Source organism: Oryx dammah, unplaced genomic scaffold (genome assembly GCF_014754425.2).
Source record: "Oryx dammah isolate SB20612 unplaced genomic scaffold, SCBI_Odam_1.1 HiC_scaffold_27, whole genome shotgun sequence".
Lineage (NCBI taxonomy): Eukaryota > Metazoa > Chordata > Mammalia > Artiodactyla > Bovidae > Oryx > Oryx dammah.
The window spans coordinates 14,355,596-14,382,643 of record NW_024070211.1 but is presented as its reverse complement, the minus strand read 5'-3'; the positions used below and the strand labels follow the sequence as shown (position 1 = coordinate 14,382,643).

At 48.9% G+C, this 27,048-nt stretch overlaps 2 protein-coding genes across 5 annotated transcripts in view; both read right to left on the bottom strand.

Annotated features, from left to right (window-relative positions):
- KPNA6 (karyopherin subunit alpha 6) overlaps nt 1–3,798 on the bottom strand; it is a 55,862-nt gene extending 52,064 nt beyond the window's left edge. Inside the window, exon 1 of the mRNA XM_040227997.1 lies at nt 3,694–3,798. Within this exon, the coding sequence (XP_040083931.1) occupies nt 3,694–3,697 (4 nt within the window). The 5' untranslated portion in view covers nt 3,698–3,798. The remainder of the gene's footprint in view (nt 1–3,693) is intronic.
- A 3,186-nt stretch (nt 3,799–6,984) lies between these two features.
- On the bottom strand, nt 6,985–26,241 carry TMEM39B (transmembrane protein 39B). 4 transcript variants are annotated; one of them, XM_040228000.1, is made up of 10 exons: nt 26,125–26,237; nt 24,148–24,274; nt 23,425–23,644; nt 22,976–23,058; nt 22,781–22,864; nt 22,320–22,474; nt 14,492–14,828; nt 12,777–12,964; nt 9,022–9,142; nt 6,985–7,429 (listed from the first exon to the last, which is right to left on the bottom strand). In XM_040228000.1, exons 5-10 carry the CDS (start codon nt 22,832–22,834, stop codon nt 7,187–7,189), a joined length of 1,098 nt encoding a protein of 365 aa, XP_040083934.1. In that variant the 5' UTR covers nt 22,835–22,864; nt 22,976–23,058; nt 23,425–23,644; nt 24,148–24,274; nt 26,125–26,237; the 3' UTR covers nt 6,985–7,186. The 4 variants fall into 4 exon arrangements, with proteins under 4 accessions (XP_040083934.1, XP_040083933.1, XP_040083932.1 ...); XM_040227999.1 differs by lacking the exon at nt 22,976–23,058 and having other exon boundaries at nt 26,125–26,241; XM_040227998.1 differs by lacking the exons at nt 22,976–23,058; nt 26,125–26,237 and having other exon boundaries at nt 24,148–25,948.
- Between the last annotated feature and the right edge of the window lie 807 nt (nt 26,242–27,048).

Here is a 27,048-nt window from a genome sequence, read left to right as displayed (position 1 = left end):
TAAATGAACTAGTATTACAGTACTTAGTGCCTAGCATATAGCAAGTTCTATAGAAGTATTGACTATTACTATAGCTTTCCCATTTCTTTTTAAGTTCTCAAACTTTGGTGAGATACCTGGGTTAAAATATAAACTGGCAAAAACGAATATAATTTGGCAAATAAGAAAGGCTTTTTCAGAAGTCCTCCAGGCTTCCCTTCACATCTAATCAGCCAAAATCTGTATCACCTGCCTATGCCTAAATCAATCACTGTCTAGAGAGATAGAATTATGATTGATTTAGAGTTTATATCAATCAAGACTAGTGGGCTATATCAATCACCCCAGGGCTGGGAAGGTGCTGCCAGATTCCTGGTTAGCAGGATGGTGAAAGTGAAAGTGAAGTCGCTCAGTCGTGTCCGACTCTTTGCAACCCATGGACTGTAGCCCACCAAGCTCCTCCGTCCATGGGATTCTCCTGGCAAGAATACTGGAGTGGGTTGCCATTTCCTTCTCCAGGGGATCTTCCCAACCCAGGGATCGAACCCAGGTCTCCCACATTGCAGGCAGACGCTTTAACCTCTGCACCACCGGGGAAGCAGGATGGTAGGAACCTGATAAAAACAATCAATGTCTGCCGAGACTTAAGTCTTGAGAGTCTGTGGTCTCTGCTAAGGAGGGTTAAAACAAATAACTTCCAGAGCTGCAAGCATCACCCCTACAAAACTCCTAATAGCAATGAAATAACAACAAAGGTCTGTTAAGGCTAGTGAAACAGTATAGTATAGGACAGAGCCTGAGGAGAGTATGCTGGTCAGGCGGTAAAGTACAGCAGGGTCTAGACATGCAGGTGTGAGGCAGGCTGTGTCAGTGTCCCCAGCCCTAGGGCTTAGATTACCAGCCTTGGACTAAACACCAAATCTTCTCAAAGCCTGTTTACTCATTTATAAATGAGGATAACCAGAACCACCTTCCCCGGTGGTGCTAGTGGTAAAGAACCTGCCTGCCAATGCAGGAGACGTTAAGAGATGCAGGTTTGATCCCTGTGTTGGAAAGATCCCCTGGAACAGGGCATGGCGACCTACTCCAGTATTTGTGCCTGGAGAATCCCCATGGACAGAGAAGCCTGGCAGCGCTACAGTCCATAAGATGGCAAAGAGTCAGACACAACTGAAGTGACTGAGCGGGCACACAAAACCATCTTGAATTTGATGTTAGGATTAAATGTAAGGATGCATTTCACTCTGTGGTATAAGGATCAGAAAACAAAAACAACCAACCCACACATACAAAACAATAATCCACAAAACCCATACAAAACATCACCACCAACAGCTAAGTATTCAGAAAGACAAAGTGCAAGGTGGGATGGGGTGGGGGGAGGGGCCTGAAGTGCGGCTGCAGAGAAAAAGGGGAAGCTACTTGACTCTAGACTAAAAATCCCCTTCAGGACCCTGGTCAGGTTTTGCTGCTCTATTGAAGAACTTCCACTTCAAAGTGTACCAGAAAAGGACTAACGTGATTCTACTTAGAGGTTTCTCTGCAGCAAAATGGGTAAGAATCTCACTTCTGGATTTGCTGTAACTAGTGTGTTCTATTCTCTGAAGTGGTTTCCCAATCTGTAAAAATTGAGTAAATCATGGCCAAATTTACTTCACTGGGCTTAATAAACTAAATATTAGCTCCTTCCCTTTTGAGGCAGCAATGTTGCTGAAACTGAAGGCCAATACAAAATCTATAACATAAAAGTCCCTAAAATTTTTCATTCATTCATGAAATTGCAGTTATTTGTAACTGCAAATAACAGGCCTATCAGCCTTAATGAAGGATTCTGGAAACTAGAGTGCTTAAAAGAAAGGAACAGACACAGAAGGTGAAAAAGAATCTGTTTTGATATTTGCAGAGCTCTTGTGCTTGTGTGCTCAGTCGTGTCCAACCCTTTGTGGCCCCACAGACTGTAACCTACCAGGCTTCTCTGTCCATGGGATTTCCAGGTAAGAATACTGCAGTGGGGTGTTATTTCCTTCTCCAGATCTTCCTGACCCAGGGATTGAACCCAGGTCTCCTGTGCTTCCTGCACTGCAGGCAGATTCTTTATCCACTGGGGTAAGCCACTGGGTAAGCCCTACTAGTCTCCAGACAATGTGGTATCTCATTTAATTCTTAAACACCTGGGTAACACTGTCCCCTCCCCTTCTCTAGAGATGAGGAAAGGAAGGCTCAGAAAGGAAGGAAAATAACATTTATTTTCAACTGTGCTAGATGTTTTCCATATGCATTACTGCACTTGACATTTAAGTGACTTCTCTGGATCAGAGCTAGGAAGTAGTAGGCAGGATTACAATACCAGATCTGATTCTAAACTCATTGTTGTTCAGCTCAAGGGAATAATTTATGTTTCCTCAGGATCAGGGATCTTACAAAACTCAATCTTAGAATCTCATTTAGCTCCCCACCTCCAAAACACCCACAACAGTTGGGGTTAGCAATTCACCTTGGAGTTGTTCAGTTTCTTTCAGATTAAAGATTTCAAAGCAGGCCCACTAAGCAAACAAAAACAAAACACCTTTACAACTCTTGCCTAGGATTAAAAGCTTTCTTTCCCTCTTTTCCAGCCCAACCACTAGAGGGCCAGGCCACAAAAAACAGCAGCTATAAACTAGAGCTCTGGAGCGATCCACCTGGTTTAAGCCACTTACTGTGTGACCTTGCCTAAGTTACTTTACCTCCCTAAGCCTCAGTTTCCTTATCTGGGATAACAGTATTATCTCAATAGATGGTGCAAATTAAATAAAACGTGACATGTAAAGCAATCAGAACAATGCCTGCACAACAGGAAGAGCTTAGCAAATTTAACAGCTTTTATTGCTGGAGAAGAAGTACCACTGATGGGTCTGTCCCTAAGTCCAAAGACTTCGCCATCGTAATCTCTCTGAGCACTGGCTTTGCTGATTGGAGTCCCTTTAATAAGAGCAACAGGTCGCTCCTTTTCTGCTAATCAGGGCCAGGCCCAGAAACCTACAGTCCCCGACCTATACATGACTACGAGATATTGGCATTGGTTTTCTACCACTACGAGGGCTGTCACTCTGAACCCTGCCGAACCACCCCATTTCCGCCTCGGCTCGGAAGTTCTCCAGGCCTTCAGCGGCCCAAGCTGCTTTTGGCATGGCTGCCCCTGGTTATCAGGCCTAGAGCCGGATCGCCTGGCGTACCTTCGCCAGAGGACTTTCTCTCTCAGACGTAGGCAGGATTTCCCTAAGTTCAGGGGAATCAGTGAATCCAGTTAATAGGAGCGTCGGTCAGACACACGCCTGGAGAGGGCTCCCTCAGCGTCGTCCCGGCCTGCCACCCGGAGCCCGGCCCCCAGTCCCGCCGCCTGGAGCCCGGCCCCCAAACCCAGGCCCGGCACAGACCAGAAGGTCGGCCCCTTTCTAGTCTCCGGGAACGCGTGCGATCCGGCCCAGGGCCACCACGTGGGGGTTCCAGAAGTGATAAGGTATTCCCGGAACCAACCCCCAAAGACTGCTCCCCGCATGGGCCCTAACCCGGCCCCAAACTGGCCTGAGCGGCGCTCCCGGCCTGGCTTCTCCCCTCAAATTTATTTGGAGGAGGTTCAGACATCCTCTACAGCCTGGAGATAGGCTCTCGCCAGACTCCAAGCTCCGAGACTGTCTCAGTCCGAATCCCCAATTGCCTGGTTTCCTCACTCACCCATCGCGGCTCCGCTCGCTTCTACTTGGCGGCGGCAGCAGCGGCGGCTTCAGCGGCAGCTTCAGCAGACAATATGGCGGATCTGCAGGACGGCAGCCCGGAATGGACAAACAAATTAACATTCAATCCCAGGAAGAAACGCGCTTTCGGCCCCAACCTCTAGTTCACACTGACGAGCTCGTTTAAAGAGACCGCAGCTGCTAAAGGCGGGGAACTGGGATGAGATATGAAAGGAGTGGGTGGAGGAAAACTGGGAGGGACACCTACTAAATAAAGTTAAGCTGCTTAAGATTTCTCAGCTTCTTCTACTATTTCCTGTTTGTAGTGAGGTGTCCTCCCCTAGAAACTTTTTCTTCCAAAAAGGCATTCCTTCCTTTTGTATTAATAGTTAAAACCACGCATAGACCCTGAACTGGATATGAATAAGGAGTTATCCGGCAAGGTAAAGTGACTTGCCCAAGGATATAGAGATAAGGAAATGAAGAAATCTAAAGTAAACCTGATTACAATCCTATTGAGAGATAAGTAGAAAAATGACAGTGGTGCCGGGCTTTATAGTTGACAGAGCGCTTCATTTATCCCTACTGCAAGCTCTCTGAGGGCAGAGGTCGGTTCTATACCCTTTATTACTGCTCTTCAGCACCTAGCACAGTATATGGGACAGTGTGTGTGCTCCATAAACGTTTATTAAATGAATAAACAGATGAATGAACAGATCTGTGAGTTACACAAAACAAGGAATATGATCTCCTTATTTTGAGATGAGGAAATTGAGACTCTGAGGTTCAAGTGTCTTTTGCTGCTGTTGTTGGCTGCACCCTGTGGCGTGTGGGATCTTAGTTCCCTGACCAGGGATCGAGCCCTCATCCCCTGTAGTGGGGAGCCTGTAATCTTAACCACTGAACTACCAGGGAAGTTCCTTATGTGCCTTTTGAATCATGAAATTTATGGCTGGTACACATTAGACCTCCCTTTTTGCATAACTGCATTCCGGTTCGCCTGTTCCCCACCTCAACACACAGAGGAAGGCTATGTCTTTAAGTCATGGATCCCAAGAAGAAACTATCTTTTGGGAGCCGAGGTCCTGTCACAATAAATTGCCATCTCTAGTTGTGTACCCAGCCCATTGACAGAAGCAACTCAAAACGCCAGTTCTAGGATTCGGGGTCAGGAAAGGGAGCCTTATCTTCCTCTTCCTACTGCCACTGCCCCTTTGTTCTCTGCTGGTCTGTCTTACCTGTCTCCACACTGGTCTCCTGTGTTCAGGTTCTCCCACTTGCTCCATTTGGCTATGGTGAATCTTAGTTGTGGCACTTGGGATCTTCAGTTGTATGCAGAATCTAGTTCCCTGACCAGGGATGGAACCCAGGCCCCCTTCATTGGGAGCTCAGAGTCTCAGCTACTGGACCACTAGGGAATTCTCCGCACTGACCCCCTGCCCCAATCTCTTTAAAAGCAAAGACCTTATCATGTTAGGCTGGTCCTTACTGGCTTCTTGGGCAACTCCCCACCAGGCAATCCAGGCTCCATCCATATTTGGGAAACCACATTTTCCCATGTATGCTCCTATCTTCTTTTGTGCCTTTCCATACGCTTTTTTAAAAGTATTTTTATTTTTGGCTGTGCTGGGTCTTCCTTGCTGGGTGTCGGCTTTGGTTGTGGCAAGCAGGGGCTACTCTGTTGTGGTGCGTGGGCTTATCATTGCAATGGCTTCTCCTGTTGTGGAGCACCAGCTCAAGGGCCATGGGCTTAGTTGCTCCAAGGCATGTGGCATCTTCCCCGACCAGGGATCGAGCCCAAATCCCTGCATTTTCAGGCAGGGTCAGCCTATGTCCTCTCTGCTCCCTGTTGCCCTGGACACACATTTTCCTCAGCACTTAGAACCCGAAGTTGTTCACGAGGTGTCTCTCTCTCCTGGTTGTCTATGGAAGAGACTGTATCTTCCCCATCTCTGTCTCTGTCCCAGTGCCTGGCACAATGCCTGACTCAACAAAAGCACCAAAAACATTTGCTGCAGTGTCTGTTTTCTATGCACCACCAAGGGAGTGCCAGTATAACTTGTGGCTGAACAAGGACTCAGGGGACATGCTCAGATTAGATGAGTGTCTATAACTGTGTCTCTTCTGCCAACCCCTGAGCCCTCCATTCTGTGGTCCATGGGGAGCCAAGAGGGCTTCCAAGCAGCTTCATTTCCATTCTTGCCCTTGGCCTTGCTCACATCCCCTCCCTTGTTGTTCAGTTCCTAAGTCTTATGCGACTTTGGGACCCTGCAGACTGTAGCATGCCAGCTTTCCCTGTCCTTCGCTGTCTCCCAGAGTTTGCTCAGACTCATGTCCTTGAGTCAGTGATGCCATCTAACCATCTCATCCTGTCACCCCCTTCTTCTGCCTTCAATCTTTGCCAGCATCAGGGTCTTTTCCAATGAGTTGGCTCTTTGTATCAAGTGGCCAAAGTATTGCAGCTTCAGCTTCAGTCCTAATGAATATTCATGGTTGATTTCCTTTAGGATTGACTGCCTTGATCTCCCTAGCCTACAGCCATTGAGCCTCCCTGATCCAGTCCCTGCAGACCTTTCCAGCTCCAATCCACCTCTGCCCCACTTTCCTTATCTTTCCTGTTCTAGGAACCACATTCTGCTTACCCTCCCTGGATACACCAGAATGTTCCATATCTCTGCTACTGTTCTGATTGAAGCACCTTTTCCTTCTCTTGTCCCCCTGCGAAGTGGCTGATACAACTCAGACTGACCCCTCCTCCAAGAAGTCCAGAGAGCATTCAGTGTTCTCTCCCATGAGCCATTCTGTACCTTGTAACTAACTGTTATAATCATCTGTGTGTAGTGACATGTTTGTTTCTGTGTCTTGGCATCTTCACCATCTACTGTGGTACCTGGCACGGAGCAGGGTCTCAGTGACTGCGTGCTGAGAATCAGGACATCACATCAGGATAGCAGTGTCATCTTTCAGAGGGTTTTGGGGCCCAGCTCTACTACTTCCTAGCTGTGTTACCTTGGGCAAGTCACTGTAGCTCCCTAAGCTTCTGTTTTTCTTCTATAGGAGTGACAGCACCTACCTCCTAGGGTTGTCATAAAAATGGGATTAAGGACAGCCCTGTACTACATGGAGGGCAGCCTCTGGCATACAGCAGCTACCACTGCTACCTTGATCTCTGGTGTTTCCTCATCCTTTCTCCACTGGAGAAGGCTGCACACTTGGGGCTTGCTGGCCCAGAATCCCACACCTCTGCTTGCTGCCTGATAGGCAAGAGGGGAAAGAAATACAAGACACAGGCTTATTGGGAGTATAAAAATAGGACTTTTTTTTCCTCATAATCACATCAATTATCAAAGAAAGAAACAGTATGTAACAAAAATACAAAGCTCTGGTGGATTTTTTTGTTTTTGTTTTTGCCCCTCACCCATCCCTCCCATACAGCTACTTCCCAGGGAGCCCCTGGCTGAAGCCTGAATGCTGTCCCTGGGTCGTCCTGGGGCTCAGGAGAACCGGTGGTCTAGGTCCCTCTGGGAGTTGGCCGAGTACGAGTAGGCCTTGCCCAATACCAGGCGGTCCCGCAGCAGTTTGAAGAAGGCGTAGTAGTTGCTGAAGAGGATTAGCGCCAGTGAGATGGTCTGGTGCCACTTGTCAGAGGACATTAAGGAGTATAGCTGGTAGACGATGACCGCGCCCTCCAGCAGCAAAAGGATGTTCAGGATCCGCAGGGGTTTGCTGAAAAAGAACTGCCCGGGAAGAGAGTAGGCATGGACTGGAAAGTAGGCTCCAGAAATCTGCCTCTTGGATGGGGGTTCTGGGTGGCCAATGAAGGGGTCAAACTCTTGGGGCCCCATGCAGACTCGGGTGGGGAGTCGGACTTCATGGGGTTGGGTATGGACCTTGTCACCTCTCTGCCTTTATTTGTGGGCCACTGCCTCCCTGGGACTTCTTGGTGGTCCACTGGTTAAAACTGCACCTTCCAATGCAGGGGGCATGGGTTTGATCCCTAGTCAGAGAACTAAGGTCTCACATTCCGTGAGTACAGCCAAAAAAAAAGAGATGACTACTGCTTCCTACATAGCTGTTTAAGATCCTGCTCAACTTCTACCTTTTCTCCGAAGCTCTTCTTGAGAGGTCTGGCTTGTCCTATCAAACGTTTTCTGGTTGAAAAGCAGTATGTGACCTTCTGGGTACTGTCAGGCCCGAACAATGTAGCATTTTATGATAGAGACATGTAAAGTTATTATAGACTCCACAGCCCGAGTCCTTTACTACTGCGTGTGCAGCACTCCTCAGCTAGGCCAGAAGCTTCCAGGGAACATGAACACATATCACTCTTACCTGATGTGCACAGGGCAAGGTAGAATATAGAGGACTAAGAAAATTTTTCTGATCAACTTGAAAGAATGATCAACGTCCAGGGATCATGATTCTGCAGGGGCCAAGGTACCTACACCTCAAGAGCTAATTATAGGATGGGAGGAGGAGTGGCAAGGAACAGGAGCCCAAGAGATCAGCAAGCCAGGCTCAGCTCTGCACCTGGCAGCTGCAGGACCTTGGGCAGGTCCCCTTCCTGTCTGGACCTCAGGTTTCTCTACTGGGAAATAAAGAGATGAGGCCAGATCTATGGTTTTTCAAACTGTGTTCCTTGGAGCCCCAGGTTCCAGGGGGGTCTTTTAGGAGCTACTGCAGTGTTGAGCAGGACGTAAAGGGAGTTCCAACAATTTCAAGCAGAGCTGCACTGTGAGGTCCTATATACTGAACTTTAGTCTGACTATGTTGGAAGAAAGGATTCTGACAGTAAAATAAGTAAATGAAATTCACCAGGCTAGATGATTTTGAGCAGCCCTTTTCATTGTGCTGAGTTTGTGAGTTAATACCATTAATTCCCAGGTTTCTCAGTAAGGCATCCTTGGAACAAGTTAAACTCTCTGAGTCAATTTCAATACCTGAAAACTGGGACAGCCCTGGTACATCTCTCTTACACAGGGTTCTTTCTGACGAAGTCTGAACGGGAGGGTTCATGGGAAGTGCTGACCACAGGGCCTGGTACACAGTAAGAATGACGACGGTAAGGATTTCCACCACCAGGAACCCCTCCTTTCATTGTATTACCTTCTCCATCCAAAGTTTTCAAAGAGCTGGTACCAATGTGCTGTAGTGACAAGTGATCATCTGTATGACTGTCCTTGCGCACTGCATGGGTGCGCTCTCTTATTTTGGATTTGGGAACTATGGACAATAGCCTTCTCTTGCTATGACATCACCTTCCTTCCCGGCTGACCCTCCTGCCCTCTAGATCAGGCACCACCCCTCCTTCCCAGTGGAGGAGACTCACGTGGAACCGGAAGTGGGAGACGTCGGAGGGAACGGCCACGTTGTAGTGGCCCACGGCTTTGTAGACGTTCTTGCTGTGCTTCACCAGCACTCCCTGGGGCCACATGCATTCTTCAGTCCACCTGGAGGCACAGTCCAACAGAGCCCCTTATGTCCAGCTCACCCACACGAGGAGATGCGGACAGACGGCACGGGGGAACCACCAGGGCTCTACTCTCATTTCTATCACGTAGATACAATGACTTTCCTTTTCTGGGTCTTAGCTGCCTCTTCAGAGAAGGCAATGGCACCCTATTCCAGTACTCTTGCCCGGAAAATCCCATGGACGGAGGAGCCTGGTGGGCTGCAGTCCATGGGGTTGCTGAAGGTTGGACATGACTGAGCGATTTCACTTTCACTTTTCACTTTCATGCACTGGAGAAGGAAATGGCAACCCACTCCAGTGTTCTTGCCTGGAGAATCCCAGGGATGGGGGAGCCTGGTGGGCTGCCATCTATGGGGTCGCACAGACTCGGACACAACTGAAGTGACTTAGCAGCAGCAGCAGCTGCCTCTTCTGTAAAATGGGTTAAGAATCACAAGAAATTCATTGCACTGGAATCAGAAGATTTAGGGCTGACACTCATGTCTCTGACAGATTTCAAGAAAACCCTTTTCCCTCTTCCCTGAGGTCATTTTCTTCATCTAGCCTCCTGTCAGCCTCACTTCTAGCCTCCAGGCATTCCACTGCACAACTGCCCAAGTGGTCTTTGTAAAATACCAAGATGAGCCTGACTAGTTTCTCCTCAAAACCCTCTGAAGGCTTTCCGGTACCCTTGGAGTCAAGCCCCAAGGGTGTGTTCTGGCCTCTGAGGCCCTGTAAGGCCTTCCATAACCCGTACCACACAGCGCCTGCTCAAGCCACCCAAAACTGCCTCTAGTTCCTCCCGCATACCTGACTGCTCCTGTCTCTCCATCAAGGTGCTCCCTCTAGCTGCCATGCTCTTCCTGACACCTTATCCTTCTGGCAGGCTCTTGCTGTCGCTTCAGTCTTGTCCGACTCTTAGAGACCCCATGGACTGCAGCCCACCAGGCTCCTCCGTCTATGGAATTTTCCAGGCAAGAGTACTGGAGTGGGGTGCCACTGCCTTCTCCGGCAGGCTCTATGTCATCTTTCAAAACCCAATATCCTTCAGAAAGTCTTTGTCAAACTCCCCAGCGTTCAGCATCCTTGAAATGGTTCCTGAAGCTACTGCTACTGGTCCACTTTACGCAATGTGTTGTCATTTTTTATTTCCCTGTATCCTTCACTAGTCTGGGAGGGCTGAAGGGAAGGGATGGCGTCCAATTCATGTCTGCGTCCTCAAAGCATGCCACACAAGAGGCCTGGCACAGAGAGGCCCCCATAGGGCATGTGAAGAAGGTTGTGAGACCAGTGAATTTTCTTCCATTGTTCTTTGAGATCTCCCAGAAACTCCAAAGGGTCCTGGGCCACTTAACTGAGAATCACTGTCTCCAAGAAGCTCAATCTCATTGAGCTATCAATTCTTTCATTTAAAATACAGTTACCATGTTATTTTTGCAGGTTTGATCCCTGGGTTGGGAAGATCCCTGGAGACAGAAATGACCACCAGCTCCAGTATTCTAACCTGGAAAATCCCATGGACAGAGGAGCCTGGAGGGCTACAGTCTAAGGGGCCGCAGAAGAGTCAGACACAATTGAGTGTGCGTGTGGGTGCCACACACACACCCACCCCTCCATGTCATATGTAACAATATGGATGAAACTCACAGAGAATTTGCAGAATGAAAGAAGCTGGGCTCAAGAACATCTACTGATTTACTTTATGTGAAGTTGCAGAACAGAGAAAACTAGCCTATGGTGAAATGAAATGAAAGATGGTTGCCAGAGAGAGGGGGTCCTTGGGAAGGACCAGGAGGAATTTTCTGATTCTTTTCTGATCGGCTGAAATTTTCTGATCGGCTGGAAATGTTCTGTATCATGACAGGGGATGGGTTACATGGTATGTATGCCTTTCATCAAAACTCAAAGAACTGTGCACTTTTTAAGACTTATACATTTCAACTGTGTGGAAATTTTACCTTAAAAAAACACAACAAAACAACTATACACAAAAAACACAAAAGATCTGCTGTGGACCAATCACAAGCCAGGCATTTTGCCAGCAGTGAGAAGGATGGCCAAGTGCTTGACAGACAAGGACCCTGACCTCCAAGAGCTTTAGTCCTGGAATGATGGGCAAGTAACCAAGCAAACACAGCAGAAAGTGTTAGGTGCAATGCTCACAGTTCTGTGGGGGTGGGGGAGTGCAGGCAGAGCAGGGACACTGAACCTGTCCTGGAGGGGGTCATGAAAAGGGCTCCTGGAGGAAGCCATGTGCTAGAGGATGAATAGGAATTAAGCAGGAATGGAAAGTTGGAAAGGCCATTCAAGGCAAAACGTGTATCAAATTCAAAAGTCTGGGTACAGAAGTACAGACAGAATTTGAGGATCTGAAGAGACTGGGACTGGCTGGAGCAGAAGATAAGTCGGGTTAGGGGCAGAAATGGGGCAGAAAAGGCTGGCAGGAGCCAGTTCATCGTGAGATGCCACGTGAAGGAGCTTGGATCTTACCGGCAGATCATGGTGAGCCATGGACAGGTTTATCCTTGTATTTAGCCATGTACTATCGTTCTCTTTTCCCCTCCTCTCAGAACCTTAAGCTAAGCCAAGCCCTACTTTGGCCCATTTGGCAATACCCATCTGCTTTCTGGACCACCTGGATAGAGGAGGGACCTTGACTGGCACGGAGGGCCAACATCAGGAGGCTGAGCCTCTGTGGCCTCCCTCTACAAACCTGTCTAGGGGCCTCTTCTCTGCCAGGCCTCGTGCTGGGCCCAAGACTCAGATGTGATACAGGGGTGGTCCCAGCCTCGAGGAGCTTCCAGTCTAATGGGGGAATACAGACAGAAAAATTAGCATAACTGGGGTGAAAATACTATAAAGAAGGGCTGTAGAAATGCTAAGCACCAGGAAGGAGGGGCCAGGCTGAGAGGAGGACAGCCCAGCCCCTCAGGGCTCCTGAGCGCAGTGACATTGGCCTCTGCTCTGACTGCAGTGCCATCCTGCAGCTGGGCCTTTTACCCCGCTCAACCTAACCCTGTGTACATGCTTATCACACACACCTGCCGGTGTACTCCTCAAGGGGTCTCGTCTCAGCTCTTGCCTCCTGCGGCTCGACCTCCCTGGCCAGGTTATGTCATCAACGAACACAGCACCATATCCTATTAACCATACTAAGGTTTCTTTAAGGCACACCTTGGAATGGGCCCCTCCACTGTTCAAAAACCTTCATAGCTCCCCTCTGCCTAGAGGTCAAAGTCCAGGTTCCTTTGTCCAATACACAGCACCAAGCCTGGGACGGATGAGGTAGATGCAACGCTTGCTGAAAGAGTAGACGAGCCAGTGACTGGATGGATGAGTGAGCGGGAGGGAAGTAACGAATGAATGAGCATATCAGCCAAGCAGTGAGTACGTAAGTCAGCGAATGAGAAAGTCAACGAGTCTAGGAATTTACTACCTGCACCCTTCCTATCTCTAAGACATTGCAAGGTACCCAGCGACAAGGGGCATGTCCTTCCTGGGCCCTGCCATATTCTACTCTGGTTATGAGGCTTAGCATACAAGACATGCTCAGTAACTATTTGCTGGCTAACTGAATGAGCTGATGGCAGGGCGGGGTGGGGCTGGGGTTAGGCAGAGAAGGGCGGACTCACGGGTGCTGCAGCACGTTGGAGCACAGCGCCGGGTCCACCTTCTGCCAGCAGCCCAGGTGGGCAGCGGCCTTGTGCAGCAGGTCGCAGTAGCTGGCAGGCAGCAGGTGCTGCATGAGGACCACCGAGGTGCTGATGGACACCAGCAGGAAGAGCTCGCAGGACCAGCGCTTGTCATAGTAATGTGTGTTCTGGAGGCAGCGGGAGGCGAGTGAGATCACAGACACCCGTAACGGCCTCACGCCCTCCCCCTCCCTGACTCCCTCTTTCCTTGGAGATCAGGACAGCCCCAGACAGACCCCAGGGTGCCCTGAGACCAAAGATCAAACACCTAACAAAGGCAGCTTAATCATGGGCTTAAACCCTGAGCCCACTACTCAGCTTTCTCTTTTTTTTGTGGGTGGGGGGCGGGTAAGAAATAGATCTATTTAGAGAGAAATACACTTCACAGAGTGTGGGCCAACCTAGAAGGCAAGAGTCCTCAGTTTTCTACAAAGAAAAATTACTCTCACTCTGAGCCAGAGAACAGGTCCTGGGATTCAACAGAAATGAGCTCAAATCTTGGCTCTGCTGCTTAGTCACCATGTGACCTTGGGAAAGTCACTTTAGTTCTCTGCAGTCCAGTTGCCTCATCTGGCAAATGAGGACAAGAGTAGCCACCTCTGAGAGGCGTGAGGAGGATACTACTACTCAAGAAAGCTCTAGCATGTTGCCCAACAGACATGAAGTCTTCTCAACCCCCAATCCGTCAGTGCAGCCCATCTTGGGAGAAATGTGACGAGCCGGCTAGGGATGTGCCTTCCCAGAAGGCGGCACAAGCCAGAGGGGGAGCATAGCTTTTGCAGTCACCCAGATCTGGATGAATCTGGCTTTTGGACTTAATGATTGAGTGGGATGCTGTGACGTGCCTGGGCCGAAACAGCCACACTGGAATACAAAGTGACTCCTTTCTGTTTTCAAGTATCATGAACAACCATGCTGTGTGCCCCTCATTGGCTGGGTGACCTTGTATGGGCCACGTTCGTTCGGCAAGCCTTGTTTTTTCGACTCTGAAATGGAGGCCTTTGGGATTGACATGTATGTCCTGCTATATATTTAAAATGGATAACCCTCAAGGCCCTACTGTGCAGCACAGGGAACTCTGCTCAGTGTTACGTGGCAGCCTGGACGGGAGGGGAGTTTGGGGGAGAAGGGATACATGTGCACGTATGGCTGAGTCCCTTTGCTGTCCCCCTGAAATGGTCGCGTCATCGTTAACCTGCTATGCTACTGCTCAGTCGCTTTAGTCGTGTCCGACTCTGTGCGACCCCATAGACGGCAGCCTACCAGGCTCCTCCATCCCTGAGATTCTCCAGGCAAGAACACTAGAGTGGGTTGCCATTTCCTTCTCCAATGCACGCATGCATGCTAAGTTGCTTCAGTCATGTCCGACTCTGTGCGACCCCATGGACAGCAGCCCACCAGGCTCCTCTGTCCACAGGATTCTCTAGGCAAGAATACTGGAGTGGGTTGCCATTTCCTTCTCCCTAATACAAAAGAAAAAGTTTTAAAAAATATATAAATAAATAAAAGGGAGGCAGTAGTCACTCCAGCCCTCGAGAGAACAGATGGGAATCTCATCAAGAGCAGCAGCCTCGTTTCTGCAAGCAGGAGGACTCCTGGAGGCAGTAGGAAGGGTCCCGGGCAGACCCCTCCTTTCCCTGCGCTAGGCTACGCACCTTCACGAACCAGACCGGCACAAAGGCCACGTAATAGGCGCTCAGCATGGCGCTGACCAGCACCTCCTTCATGCGCCAGTTGAAGTCCATCTTGAGGAACTCCACCTCGCTGCGGATGAGGCTGGGCGACAGGCAGCAGGCGTGGGTGGGCATGGCATCGGGGCCGTACAGCTGCTTCGTGTGCTGCTTCCACGTCTCCCGCAGCGTCAGCAGGTAGTCCCGGCTCCGCGCCAGGCCACTGACCGCCTCCCGGGGACCCATGGAGGCCATGTGGCTGAAGAGGTTTGTCTTGCGGAGGTCACAGTTCAGCTGCAGGAACGGAATGTACATCCCAAACCTGCTGGGGAAGACAGTGGTCAGGGCAGGCCTGGCCGTGGGCCAGGATCCCAGCCCTTAACCACCCAGGGAATCGTCTTTCCTCCCTGGGCTTTAGCTCTCCTGGCTGCTCCGAGGGGAGTTCGACCAGTCCTTAAAGCTATCCAGCCTCCCAGCCAGTGATCAGTCATTCAACACCCGTGTTAGCCCTGCACACGGAACAAGCCCTGTATGGAGTGGTGGGAATACGGTAGGAGGCAAGACCCGAGCCGCAGCCCTCTGAGTCTGCTGCTGTCCAGCAGGAATCGTGACAGCACTCATTCCCTGGGCACATCCTGAGCTCCAGATGCTACACTAACTGCTTTACACGCACTCTCTTCTGTTTCCCCAAACTCTGTGTTAGGTACTGTTATTTTGTGCCCTTTTCAGCAGAGGAAGCTGTGGTTCAGAGAGGTGGAGTGGCGGCTTTGGAAAAGTCACACAGTTAGTAAGGAAGTTATAGAGCTGGGGTTCAAATCCGGAACTGTCTGGTACCCGAGATCAAGACAGACACTCCACAAACACTAAAAGCAATTCATTAATTAAAAATGTACATGGTACCACAAAAGAGAGGTAGATGTGGCCAAGGGTGCCTATAAGGGCAGCTCTTAAGTTTACAGAGGGGGGACAGTTCAGGAACAGTGTTTGTTGTGTGTCTATTATGTACTAGGCACTGAAATAGGCCCTTAAACAGTATAAACTCCTTCTGAGGCTTAAGTTAAGGGATGGAGTGTGTGGCTAATATAATTTAAGGAGGAAATTAGATGACTCATAGCTAGGAAGAGTAGATAACTAAAGCAGGTAAATGCCAAGCACAGCACATGGAACGTCCTTCTCGTTTCTCTCTACAGGCATTCCTCACTTTAGCTTATGCTATGCTACATCGCTTCAGTCGTGTTGGACTCTCTGCAACCCTGTGAACTATAGGCTACCAGGCTCCTCTGTCGATGGGACTCTCCAGGCAAGAATACTGGAGCTGGTTGCCATGCCCTCCTCCGGGGATCTTCCCGACTCAGGGATAGAACCCATGTCTCATTATGTCTCCTGTACTGGCAGGCAGGCTCTTTACCACTAGTGCCACCTGGGAAGGCCTTAGGGCCTCTGTTTCCCCAGGTCCTCAGACATAGCTCCAGAAGGGTCCCTGGGCTGCCACCAGGAGCTACAGCCAATGAAAATTCTACTTTTTCTTATCTATAGTAACGTTCTCTTCCTTTATTCTGAACTTCCAAGAGGGGATATAGTGTTCTTAGGCACTCATATAATTAGCCTCTTTGGGTTTTTGCTTTCTGCTCTATCTAATGGGAATGCTACTACTTTCCCTGCATTAAGATCCAAGTAAGATAACAGATAGGGCTTGCCTGGTGGCTCAGATGGTAAAGAATCCACTTGCAATGTGAGAGACCTGGGTTCAATCCCTGGGTTGGGAAGATCCCCGGGAGAAGGGCATGGCAACCCACTCCAGTATTCTTTCCTGGAGAATCCCCATGGACAGAGGAGCCTGGCAGGCTGCAGTCCATGGGGTCGCAAACAGTTGGACATGACTAAGCGACTAAGCACAGCACAGCATTAATTAACAGAGAATTTTGGTCAAGAGCCTACTCTTTGGGATCAAACAGGCCAGTGTTAAAACCCCAGCTCTGCCACTTACTAGTGCTATGATTTAGGACAAACTATATAATCTCTCGGAGAAGGCAATGGCACCCCACTCCAGCATTCTTGCCTGGAAAATCCCATGGATGGAGGAGCCTGGTAGGCTGCAGTCTATGGGGTCGCTAAGAGTTGGACACGACTGAGCGACTTCACTTTCACTTTTCACTTTCATGCATTGGAGAAGGACATGGCAACCCACTCCAGTGTTCTTGCCTGGAGAATCCCAGGGACGGAGGAGCCTCATGGGCTGCCATCTATGGGGTCGCGCAGAGTCAGACGCGACTGAAGCGACTTAGCAGCAGCAGCAGCATATAACCTCTATGAGCCTCGGTTTCCTTAACTTGCTTTAAGTGATATAGCTTGTATTGATTCTCTATTATGCTAATGTTTTCATAAATACTCTTTAATTGTTAATCTTCGTAACAATGCCCAGCATGGTGTCTGGCCCAGAGTAGAAGAGAAAAGAAAGAGGCCAGTGATTCTGTGGGACAGAAAAGAACACTGAAATGGGATTCCCAAAACACTGCTCAGGATACTCGGTGGGAACGAGGGGGTGGGCACCTACACGAACACACAAGGGCTCAGACTCAAACTTAAGGACAACTACTTAAGAATTGTCCTGGCTTTGCCGCTAAGAAGTGCAGATACAATTACATTGTTTGATAACAGCTAATGGCTTCTCTGACAGGTCAAAAGTTAGAAACATCTTCACATGCATTCTCTTTCATCCTCTCCATCCAAGATGTGACAGTATCCATGTAGAAAGTAAATAAAGAAAAGTAGAAAATAAATCCCTATCAGCAAAAAGGACGGGAGTGGGGGTTATCAGTACATAACTGATTCTGACAAATTTAGATGGCAGACGGAAACGTGTTGACAAATGAGGCAGTCATCGTCTACAGCAGCACGTCCAGCAGAAACATGAGAGTCACATATACACTTTTACATTTTCTAGTAGCCACCTTAAAATAAGAATTAACTATATACTCTTTTATTTAACCTAATCTATACAAAATATTATCAACATATAAAATTATTTGTGATATATATGAGATATTTTACTTCCTTCTTGTTTTTTTGTGCTGAGTCTTCAGAATCTGGAGTATATTTTACACTAACAGTACATTTCAATTAAAACTAGCCTATTTAAAATGTTTAATAACAATAGGCAGCTAGAAATTACTAAACTAGATAGTGTAGGGCTAGATTCGTCTTGCGAGGGCTGCACTGCCGGCAGGAGCTGATCTGTCTAGAGTGACCCAGCAGAGACTGGCTTGAAGTGGGCACCTTTGATCGAGGGTAGAAGTGAGAAGCCGGGCTGAACAAACTGGATTAAAAACAATCTATATTCATGAGTCATTCCCTTTATTCTCCTACACAACTTACACAACCCATCCTGAAAAATTCTTCCCTAAAGAAACTGAATAAACTGGGAATTGAGGTCTTCAATGGGGGCATTCCAGAGTAATACCTCTCTCCCCTTTCTCGACTATGGGGGCCCATAGCCTAACAACTAGCACCTTACTCACTGGTCCTAAAGCAAAGTATACCAGCCAGTGTGCCCTGCCCACATACTCAGAACTCCCAGTCAAACCTCCTATTCAGGTATACAATGGCAGAGAGAGAAAAAAATGCATTCCAAGCTACTCAGTCCTCAACTTTAAAAAAATTTTCTTCCGGTAAGAAGTGGATTTATTTAGAGAAAAACCCTCCACAGACAGAGTGTGGGTCATCTCAGAAGGCAAGCTCAGCCTCCACTCTTAACTGTAACCAGACAACCAAAGACACTAACTACACTTACAAACTAGCAGCATGAAACAGGAAAGCTGATTCAGTGGAAGGACAAAATTGAAGGGACACAAGAGATTTTAAAACCAAGAACAGAATGCTATGAGAAAAGATCAATCAGAAAACAAAGAGGCCTCAGAGATGAAAAATAAGATTGCCGAAAAAAAATCCCAATAAAAAAGCTGGGAGATAAAGTTGAGAGAATCCCCCTAAAGGCAAAGTAAAAAGAGAGAGAGAAAGACAGCTAGAGAAAGAGAGAGAAATCAAGAGGGGAGGGAGGAAAGGAGAGGAAGAAAGGGAGAGAGATGAAAAGTATGATGGACAATGTAAGAGAAACAGATGACCAATCTATGAGGTCTACCATCCGATGAAGAGAAGTCTTAGAACAGAAAAAAATGGAAGGGGAGATATTATCAAAGAAATAGTAGAAGACAATTTCCCTGACTTGAACAGACACCCAAACCTCAGGGTTAAAAAAGTCCTACAGTACTGATAAGATGGAATGACAAAAGCGCCACATCAGACACATTCTTGTGAAATTTCAAATAATAAAAAGATAAACAGAATATTTTTAAAAGCTTTTAGAAAGGAAAAAACAAGTCTTCTACAAAGTAACTGGAATCAACTAGCATCAGATTTCTCATTAGAAACACTGGCTGCTAGAGACAATGGAGCAACATCTTCAAAATTCTGAGAGAATATGAATTTGAACTTGAAAATCTATATTAGGCCAAACCATCAATCAAGTATGAGGGCGGAATAAAGATATTTTTAGACATGCTAGGAAAAGAATGTATATACCTCCCACATACCCCTTGTTAAGGAAATTACCTGATGATAACGCACTCCAGCAAAATAAGGGAGAAAACCAAGAAAGAAGAAGACATGGGATCCAGGAGACAGTAGATCCAACCCAGAAGGGCAGCAAAGGAAAGTCCCAGGCTGAGAGCTGTACAGCAGGCCTAAAGAGCAGCCACTCCAGACTGGAGCAGGAGGATGGAGGGCTCCAGGAAGGATGTCTCTGTGGGGAAATATGGACACTAGGCAACAGGTAGCATGACTGACAGGCTAGATAAACTTGAGGATATGTTGAAGGCCCATCATTCTTTTGTCAATGAGAAAAAAGAAAGGCAATTAGAAACTCCAAGAAAAATAACAGCTATATGAGAAAGTTACAATCTAAATATGAAGCAAACTAAAATGTGGCATGATTTTAAGCAATTGATGTCATGTAAGGAAAGAGAAACCATTTGCCCTTGACACTAGGAACATTCTTTTTTTATGAGGCCCAAGATTAGAATTCAAGAACTACAGAGAAAGAATATCTTTCTATGCACACTACTCAGTCCTGCAGTGAATAACAGCTTCATACTCATAAAAATATCAAGGCCACTTACTGGTTTTTAATCTTTAGAATTAGCCCAAAGAATGGAAGACTTAAACATGGCTATGTAGGAGAATGTGAATGTCAAATGTGACACTATGAGTACAGCTGCCAGGAAGTGATAGGAGGAAGAGGGGAGTAAAAGAATTGATGGGTAGGGCTCTGAATACAGTATTCTTACATCAAGGGATTAAGACACTCACTACTGTTGATGGAATAAAAAATATTGACACTCATATTATTGAAATAGAGGACCGAGAGGAAACTGAAAATAATAATAATTGTCAAATACTAGGGACAGTATGGAGAGAAGGTGAACTAAACCTTCAACGGTCATTCCAGGAAACTGATGGACATGTGCATGTAGGGGTGTGTACATGTGTGTGTGTTGTGTGTGTGTGTGTGTGTGTGGTATGCTTGTATATAAAGAACATTTATTTCCAGGATATATAGGAAACCAGAAACACTGGCGGTTACCCCTCAGGAGGGAAACTGGGTAGTAGCTGGGAAAGAGGAGTCAAAGGAAGGATTTATCATTCTACATTCTTTTATACATTTTGCAATTTTAATGATGCAAACCTGTTACCCCACTATAAAATCAATCAATAAATATTTAAAGAAATAAACAAAAGCACAAGGATATTAGAATTATGGAGGTGACTCAAAAAACACTTAAAACCAGAAACCGTGAAAGATGCTGACTATTAGAAGTGGGACTAAAAATCTGGAGGGTAGAGTTAAAGGCTGTTTTCCATCATAAGTTGTTTTTAGCTGCACTGCATGGCTTGCAGGCTCTTAGTTCCTCAAATAGGGATCAAACCTGTGCCCTTGGCAGTGAAATTGCAGTCCTAACCACTGCACCACCAGGGAATTCCCATCATCATCAGCTTTCTAGCACTATTGGATTTGATCATATATTATATATACTTGTCTCATATTAATAAAAACTCAAAAAGTTAAATAATATAAAATAAAGCAAAACATGAACACTGGGTAACATTTGAGTAGTGTCCAGGAAGGGTTGAATTAAGGCAATTTTTAACATTTCTTTCAGTACAACCCTGGAGGACCATTTGTTAGTATCTATCTATAAATGTAAAGCATGCCTTTTGGTGCTGTAATTCTACTTCTGGGAATCTACTATACAGAAATATTGGATAAATGTGCAAAGATGTATGCAGAAGAATGTACCCTGCCTCACTGTTTTCAACAGAGAAAAGCTAGAAACAACTCAAAAATCCACCAATAGAATACAAAACAAAACACATGGTGCAAAGTCTATTCAATGGAATACTGTGAAGTAAAGAAGTGAAGTCGCTAAGTCATAGCCGACTCTTTGCGACACCGTGGACTGTAGCCTACCACTCTCCTCCATCCATGGGATTTTCCAGGCAAGAGTACTGGAGTGGGTTGCCATTTCCTTCTCCAGAGGCTCTTTCCCGACCCAGGGATCGAACTCGGGTCTCCTGCATTGTAGGCAGACGCTTTAACGTCTGAGCCACCAGGGAAGTCCTATGGAATACTATGAGGCCAATAAAAAAATGAAACAGACCCATATATAGTGCCATAGAAAAATATCCACCTTTTATGACCATGTGAAAATGGATACAATATCATGCATAGGGATTAATCCCATTTCTGTTTTTAAAAAATGTATGTGTGTGTACTTGCACAGGAAAAATGTGGAAGGACACACTGCAAAATACAGTTTTCTAGAGGACTGAGATTATGTGGGATTTTCATTTTCTATGTTAAAAGCCTCTGTAAAGTTTAATATTTTTATATGACACACATATCTCTGACAATTAAAACCCAGTTATAACTAAAGCAAGTGTGACTGGGCTCCGATCATGACAGTGCCCTTTTGGTCATGCAGGGGAGACAGAGAGAGGAGTTTCCCAGGGAACAGAGATGGACTGGCCCGAAGAAGTTCATGATCCAGAAAGCCCAGGGGTTGGGAAATGACTGTGAATGCCCCGGCAGCCGGGAGCCTACCCCAGGAACAGCCAGGGTGGAGATCTTGCCAAAGCTCTCCCCAATTCCAGGCCAGGAAGGGGCAGGCCTGGGCTTCTCCCAGACACTGTCTTCCCATCCTCAACTATCTGGGTTCTTGCAAGATGGAGGAAGTGGGTGAGCAAAGTAGACACACAGACAGACATACAGATATGCGTGTGAAGACACACATGCACGCACACACACACTTCATTCACAGACATCCACACAGAAACACGCGCACACACACACAGATGTGTGCATGCACACAGACCTGGGGGAGGCACCGAGAGGTTACACAAACACCAAGACACACAAAGAAACAGAAAGAAGTAGAGAGAGAGGAAAGAAGAGAGAGCAAGACGAAGCCCGCGCATCCCTGCTCTGGAGCTGTGGGCGACACACCCAGATCTGAGCCCCCTTCTGACCTAGCCTTCAATGGCACCTTGGGGAAATTAGGCCTGCCGGCTCAGTTTCTGCTCCTGCAAAAGAAGGCTAATCTTCTCGATCTCAGGGCGGTGCTATCGGACAGTGTGAGAAGGTTCTGTCGCTGCCTGCCTGTGTGTCGGCTGGGCACGGGGGGCCCAGAGCCCAGCAACTCTTGGGGCAGAGGTCAGGAGCAGGTGCTGGGCAGTGAGGGGTAAAGTGAGGGGTACTCACGGATAGCAGAGGAACAGGAGGTTCAGGAAGGAGTAGGTCCTGAAGAGGTGAATGAGGGAGCGGCACAGACTCCAGCCTGTTGCCGTGAGAACGGTGAAACGGGTGAGGAACAGCAGGATGGAGCGAAAGAGGGTGACCTTCCCCCTCTGAGAAGCCTGGGTCAGGGGAGATAGGACGGGATGGGGCCTTGGATGGAGGTCATGGGGACTGTGCCCAAATCCCACCCAGCATGGCCCATGATTCCCTCCCCTGCAGGGTGGGCAGAACCTGTCGTGGCAAATCCTTTCCCTGGATGCCCAGAAAACTCCAAGAGCCAACAGGATGAACACTCTTCAGCCGAGTTCAAAGGGAGCCCCCAGGGAAAGGCCTCAGGGATCAAGGGCTGGGAATGCCTCCGTGGTGCCCCCAGGGGGTAAAGGGGAGTCCCAAAGTCCCCGGGCCAGCCTCTGGGACCCAATCACCTCCTTCACGATGGACCCAATGAAGCGGCGGCCCAGAACGATGGTGGTCACCATTAGCAAGTTGAAGTCGATCAGGTGGAAATTCTGTCGAGGGCAGAGGCTGGGGGTCACGTGGGCCCCCTGCCCATATGGGCTTTTCATATGCCCACCTCCCCTGCCCAGTCCTTTCCATCGGGACTGTCCCCACTCTCTGACCTTCACAGGCCTCCAGCTGAGTCAGACCAGGAAAATACCTAGAGGAGTGGAACAGGACCCAGAGGAGGGAAGTGGGACAGTCCCTGGAGACAAGAGAGTGGCGTGTGAGCCCTCCTGCTCTGCTCACCCGGCCCCGGCCCTGCTCCTGCACAGAGCTCATTCCTCTCCTTGAAATAACCATGTATGCCTGCTCCCCCACAGGACTTAAGACTCTGTGCTCCTTGATACAAAATCTGAGGCAGATTCATCTCTGCTGCCCTTACGGTGTGTAGAGTGGTGCTGAGCACACTGGGGTGAGTGTTCAGATGTCACTGGTTCCTTTTACACCTCCCATGCCCAGTGTGAGGCCAAACACACAGGGTGCTGGGCGAGATAAGCTAAACTGAAACCAAACGTGTCACTCATTCACATACACACACACACACAGCGGGGCCTAGCTGGGCACCTACCAGGGAGGTGTGGGAGGGTGGGTGGGAGGGCGGATACCACCACACTGTCTTGTAGATGTTGATGTAGTGGACAAAGAGGGCTATGAGCTGGCAGAAGAAGAGCTGCAGTTCAAACAGAATGCTGGCCTGGACTGGCAGCTCAGGGATCTTGCAGTGCTGCAGGGGCACGACGGTCTGGGTGGCCAGTGGAGGGCTGGAGAGGCCCGTCCCCGAACTGCTCCTGGAGGCGAGAGGGCACAACATCAGGAGCTGGCTGGAGAACCCTACCAGGAGGGGCTTCTGAGGCAGAGGGCCACGGGGCAGGCTCAGAAAAGCAGCCGACAGCAAGGGTGGATGGAGTCCTCCTACATCTTCTGCCTCAAAGAAGCTGACAGAGCCTTTCCCTATTCCTCCCTCAGCTTTTTCAGGCTTTCCAACATCCCCCAGGAAGGAAAGGAAAGGTGAGGAGAAGGGGGCCCAGAGAGGGGAGACAACTTGTCCAAGCCACCAGTGAATCAGGAGCAGAACTGTGAGTGGAATCCAGGCCTTTGGGTTTATTATGCTATGTCCCAAGGTATCTGTCCCAGGGACCGCCCTCACCCAGGGACTTTTCTGCTGCTCCCTGCCCTTTAAGGCCCTATCTGGCATCTGGGATATCACATCCTAGGGCTCAGTCAGGGAGAGCTCTGTCCAAACTGCTCCTCTGAGCCCACAGGGAAGTGCAAGAGACAGCAAGTAGTTTACCTGGTGCGGGAACGGACACTGGTGACCGATGCACTGGAAGTGTGGCCCCCGCCCGAGCCCCCAGAGGATCCTGGCTCACAGAGTGGATTTCGACAGTAGGATGTCCTGTTGGGACCTCTTCGTCCTCCTGCGGGGCTCAACATAAGGTAGGTCCTCAAGCCAGAAGGCATATATCAAGGATAGCAACCTGGTGTCTCATTTCGTCCCTCAATCACAGAGACCCATGATAGGTTCCCCCGCCTACTACTTCAAACACATCTCCTGCCATTCTCTGCCTCGACCCCATGCTTCAGCCAGCCTGGTCTTTCTCTCCTTGAGCAAACCAAGCTTACTGCTACCTTCTGCGCTTGCTGTTCTCTCTAGAGTACAGCATTCCCTGCCATTCTGTAGGTATCTGCCTCCTTAACTCTCTATCTTATTTCCATTTTTCTTTTCACAGTTCATTCTTCATCTTATTCATTTGTTAACATATTTTCTGCCTATCTTTTCCACTGGAATGGAAGGTCAGTGAGGTCTGTCTCTTTCACTGCTGTATCCCCTCCCTCTACCACAGTGCCCAGCCTAAGAGTAAGTGCTCAATAACAACATGTTGATGAGGGAATGAGTCCTGCAAGGTAGATTACCCAGATTAGTAAATTCAGTTTACACAGAGTCACAGGTGGTATGGGGGTCTGGGTCCTGTGCTTTTGGAGCTGGTATACGCAGCTCCTTTGGGATACTACTACAAGTCCCTGTAGGCTTACGATTCCTCCAGGACCCAAGATCTGGCTTAATGGGCATCCTGAACTCTCACAGTCAGGATTCAGGGCCTGAGCAAGTGTCAAGGGAGAATGGCATGGCTGTGAACCTAACATAGACCTACAACCTCTTTCTCTCGGCTGAGCAATTTAACCCAAGCTCCCAGGTCCTGCAAAAAGCTCCTGCACAAAGCTCCTAGGCACCACCCCAGTCCCAAAGTTATGTGTGTGCTCAGTCACCTAAGTCGTTTCTGAAAGTTAATATGTGTGTTCGGTGAGACCCCATGGACTGCAGCCTGCCAGGCTTCTCTGCCCACAGGATTTCCCAGGCAAGACTACTGGAATGGGTTGCCATTTCATTCTCTAAGGGATCTTCCCAACCCAGGGATCAACCCGGTGACTCCTGCATTGGCAAGCAGATTCTTTACCGCTGAACCACCTGGGAAGCCCAAAGTTAAAGCCTTGTTCGTATCTCCCCATGACCGCACAGCAGCCTCCACAGACACACACATCCCTTGCCCTAGCTTTTCTTCCTGGAAGCTTTTCCCCAACGTCTCCAAAAAAGTTCTTGTCCAGAACTTTGCCCGCAACTAGCCCCAGCAGCGCCAAAGCTCTGTTCCTGTGCTACTGTACCTGGCTTAGAAAACCCCACACAGGCACCCTCAGTCCAAATGCTCTACCCACACCCACTCTCCTCTCTTTAGAAGCTCTGCACCCACATATAGCCTCTCAGCCCAGAAGCCCCGCCTACACACAATTGTCAGCTCAGAAAACCCGCCCACAAGCCAATAGAGGCTCTCTCTGCCCAGAAGCCCGGCTCCAGAAGGGGCTCCCTTCATCTGGAAGGTCTCCTTTCCGCCCCACCTCCCCAGTACAAAGCCCCTACTGCCCAGAAAATTTGCCCCTGCACCAGGGCCTACAGGCTAGGAGCTCCGCCCTTAGCACGAAGGCCACGCCCACCGGCAGCCCCGCCCCACTCTAGCCCGGGACGGTGGGTCCTCATCAAAGCCCCCAGGAACCTCCACATTTTAGAAGCCCCGCCCACCCTTCCAATGTCCCGCCCCCACAACAGAAGCCCCACCCGCAAAACGACAGGAGGGGGCGGGGTCCCCCTGGGCCCAACATCCCCTCCCCCTCCCGTCGCCGGGATCCTGTCCGCGTGGGGGAGCAATTAGCAGCCAGGCCATCCTGACCCCGGAGCCCGCCCGTTCCCGGGCCAAGCCGGACCCGTGCCGCTCACCCATCTCCTCCCCCCGGCGCTCTCCGCTTCGCCGCCGCAGCTCCTGCGGGCAATATGTCGGAGGCGACGGCGGCCGGGAGAGGACTAACCGCCGCAGCCCAGTCCCCGGGTATCAGCTGCGCGCTCCCGCCCCGCCGCCAAATTTGCATACAAGGAGGGCTAGAAGCTGGCCGCGCGCTTCTTAAAGGGGCCGCCCTGGACAAAGGCAGTGCCGCGCGCTCTTTGTCTCGCGGTCTCCCACGCCCTTCCTGCAAATGCTGCTGGAAAACCCGAGAGGGAGGAGAACCTATCTCCATCTCTTCCCTTGCCTGCCTTCTCCTAGCACCTTTTCAGGGCCGAGGGAGGGGGCCAGAACCTCATCTCGGTTTCTGCATCATGAGTGATCCGCTGGCTCCTCAAACTGATCGCGTCACAAATTGGGTTTTCATCTTTCTCTTTGGCCTTACTGCTCTTAGGCCATCCCAATGAAAACTTGGGAGTCATTTCCCCCTTTTCCTTCTACCGCCATATCCAGTCTTCCACCTAGTCTTCCTGATGGTCAGTTCAGTTCAGTCGCCCCGTCGTGTCTGACTCTGCGACCCCATGGACTGCCGCTTGTCAGGCTTCCCTGTCCATCACCAACTCCCGGAACTTGCTCAAACTCATGTCCGTCGAGTTTGGACATCGAACCACCTCATTCTCTGTCGTCCCCTTCTCCTTCTGCCTTCAGTCTTTCCCAGCATCAGGGTCTTTTCTAATGAGTTAGCCCTTCGCATCAGGTGGCCACAGTATTGAAGCTTCAGCTTCAGCATTATTTCTCACTTCTGAGAATATGTGAGGAAGAATATCCTTCTTTCACTACATTAGTTCAAATCCTGATTCTGCCAGTTCCAAGACTTGGAGTCCTGTTTCTTGCTCTTTACTGGTAACTTTCACGTTACAGGG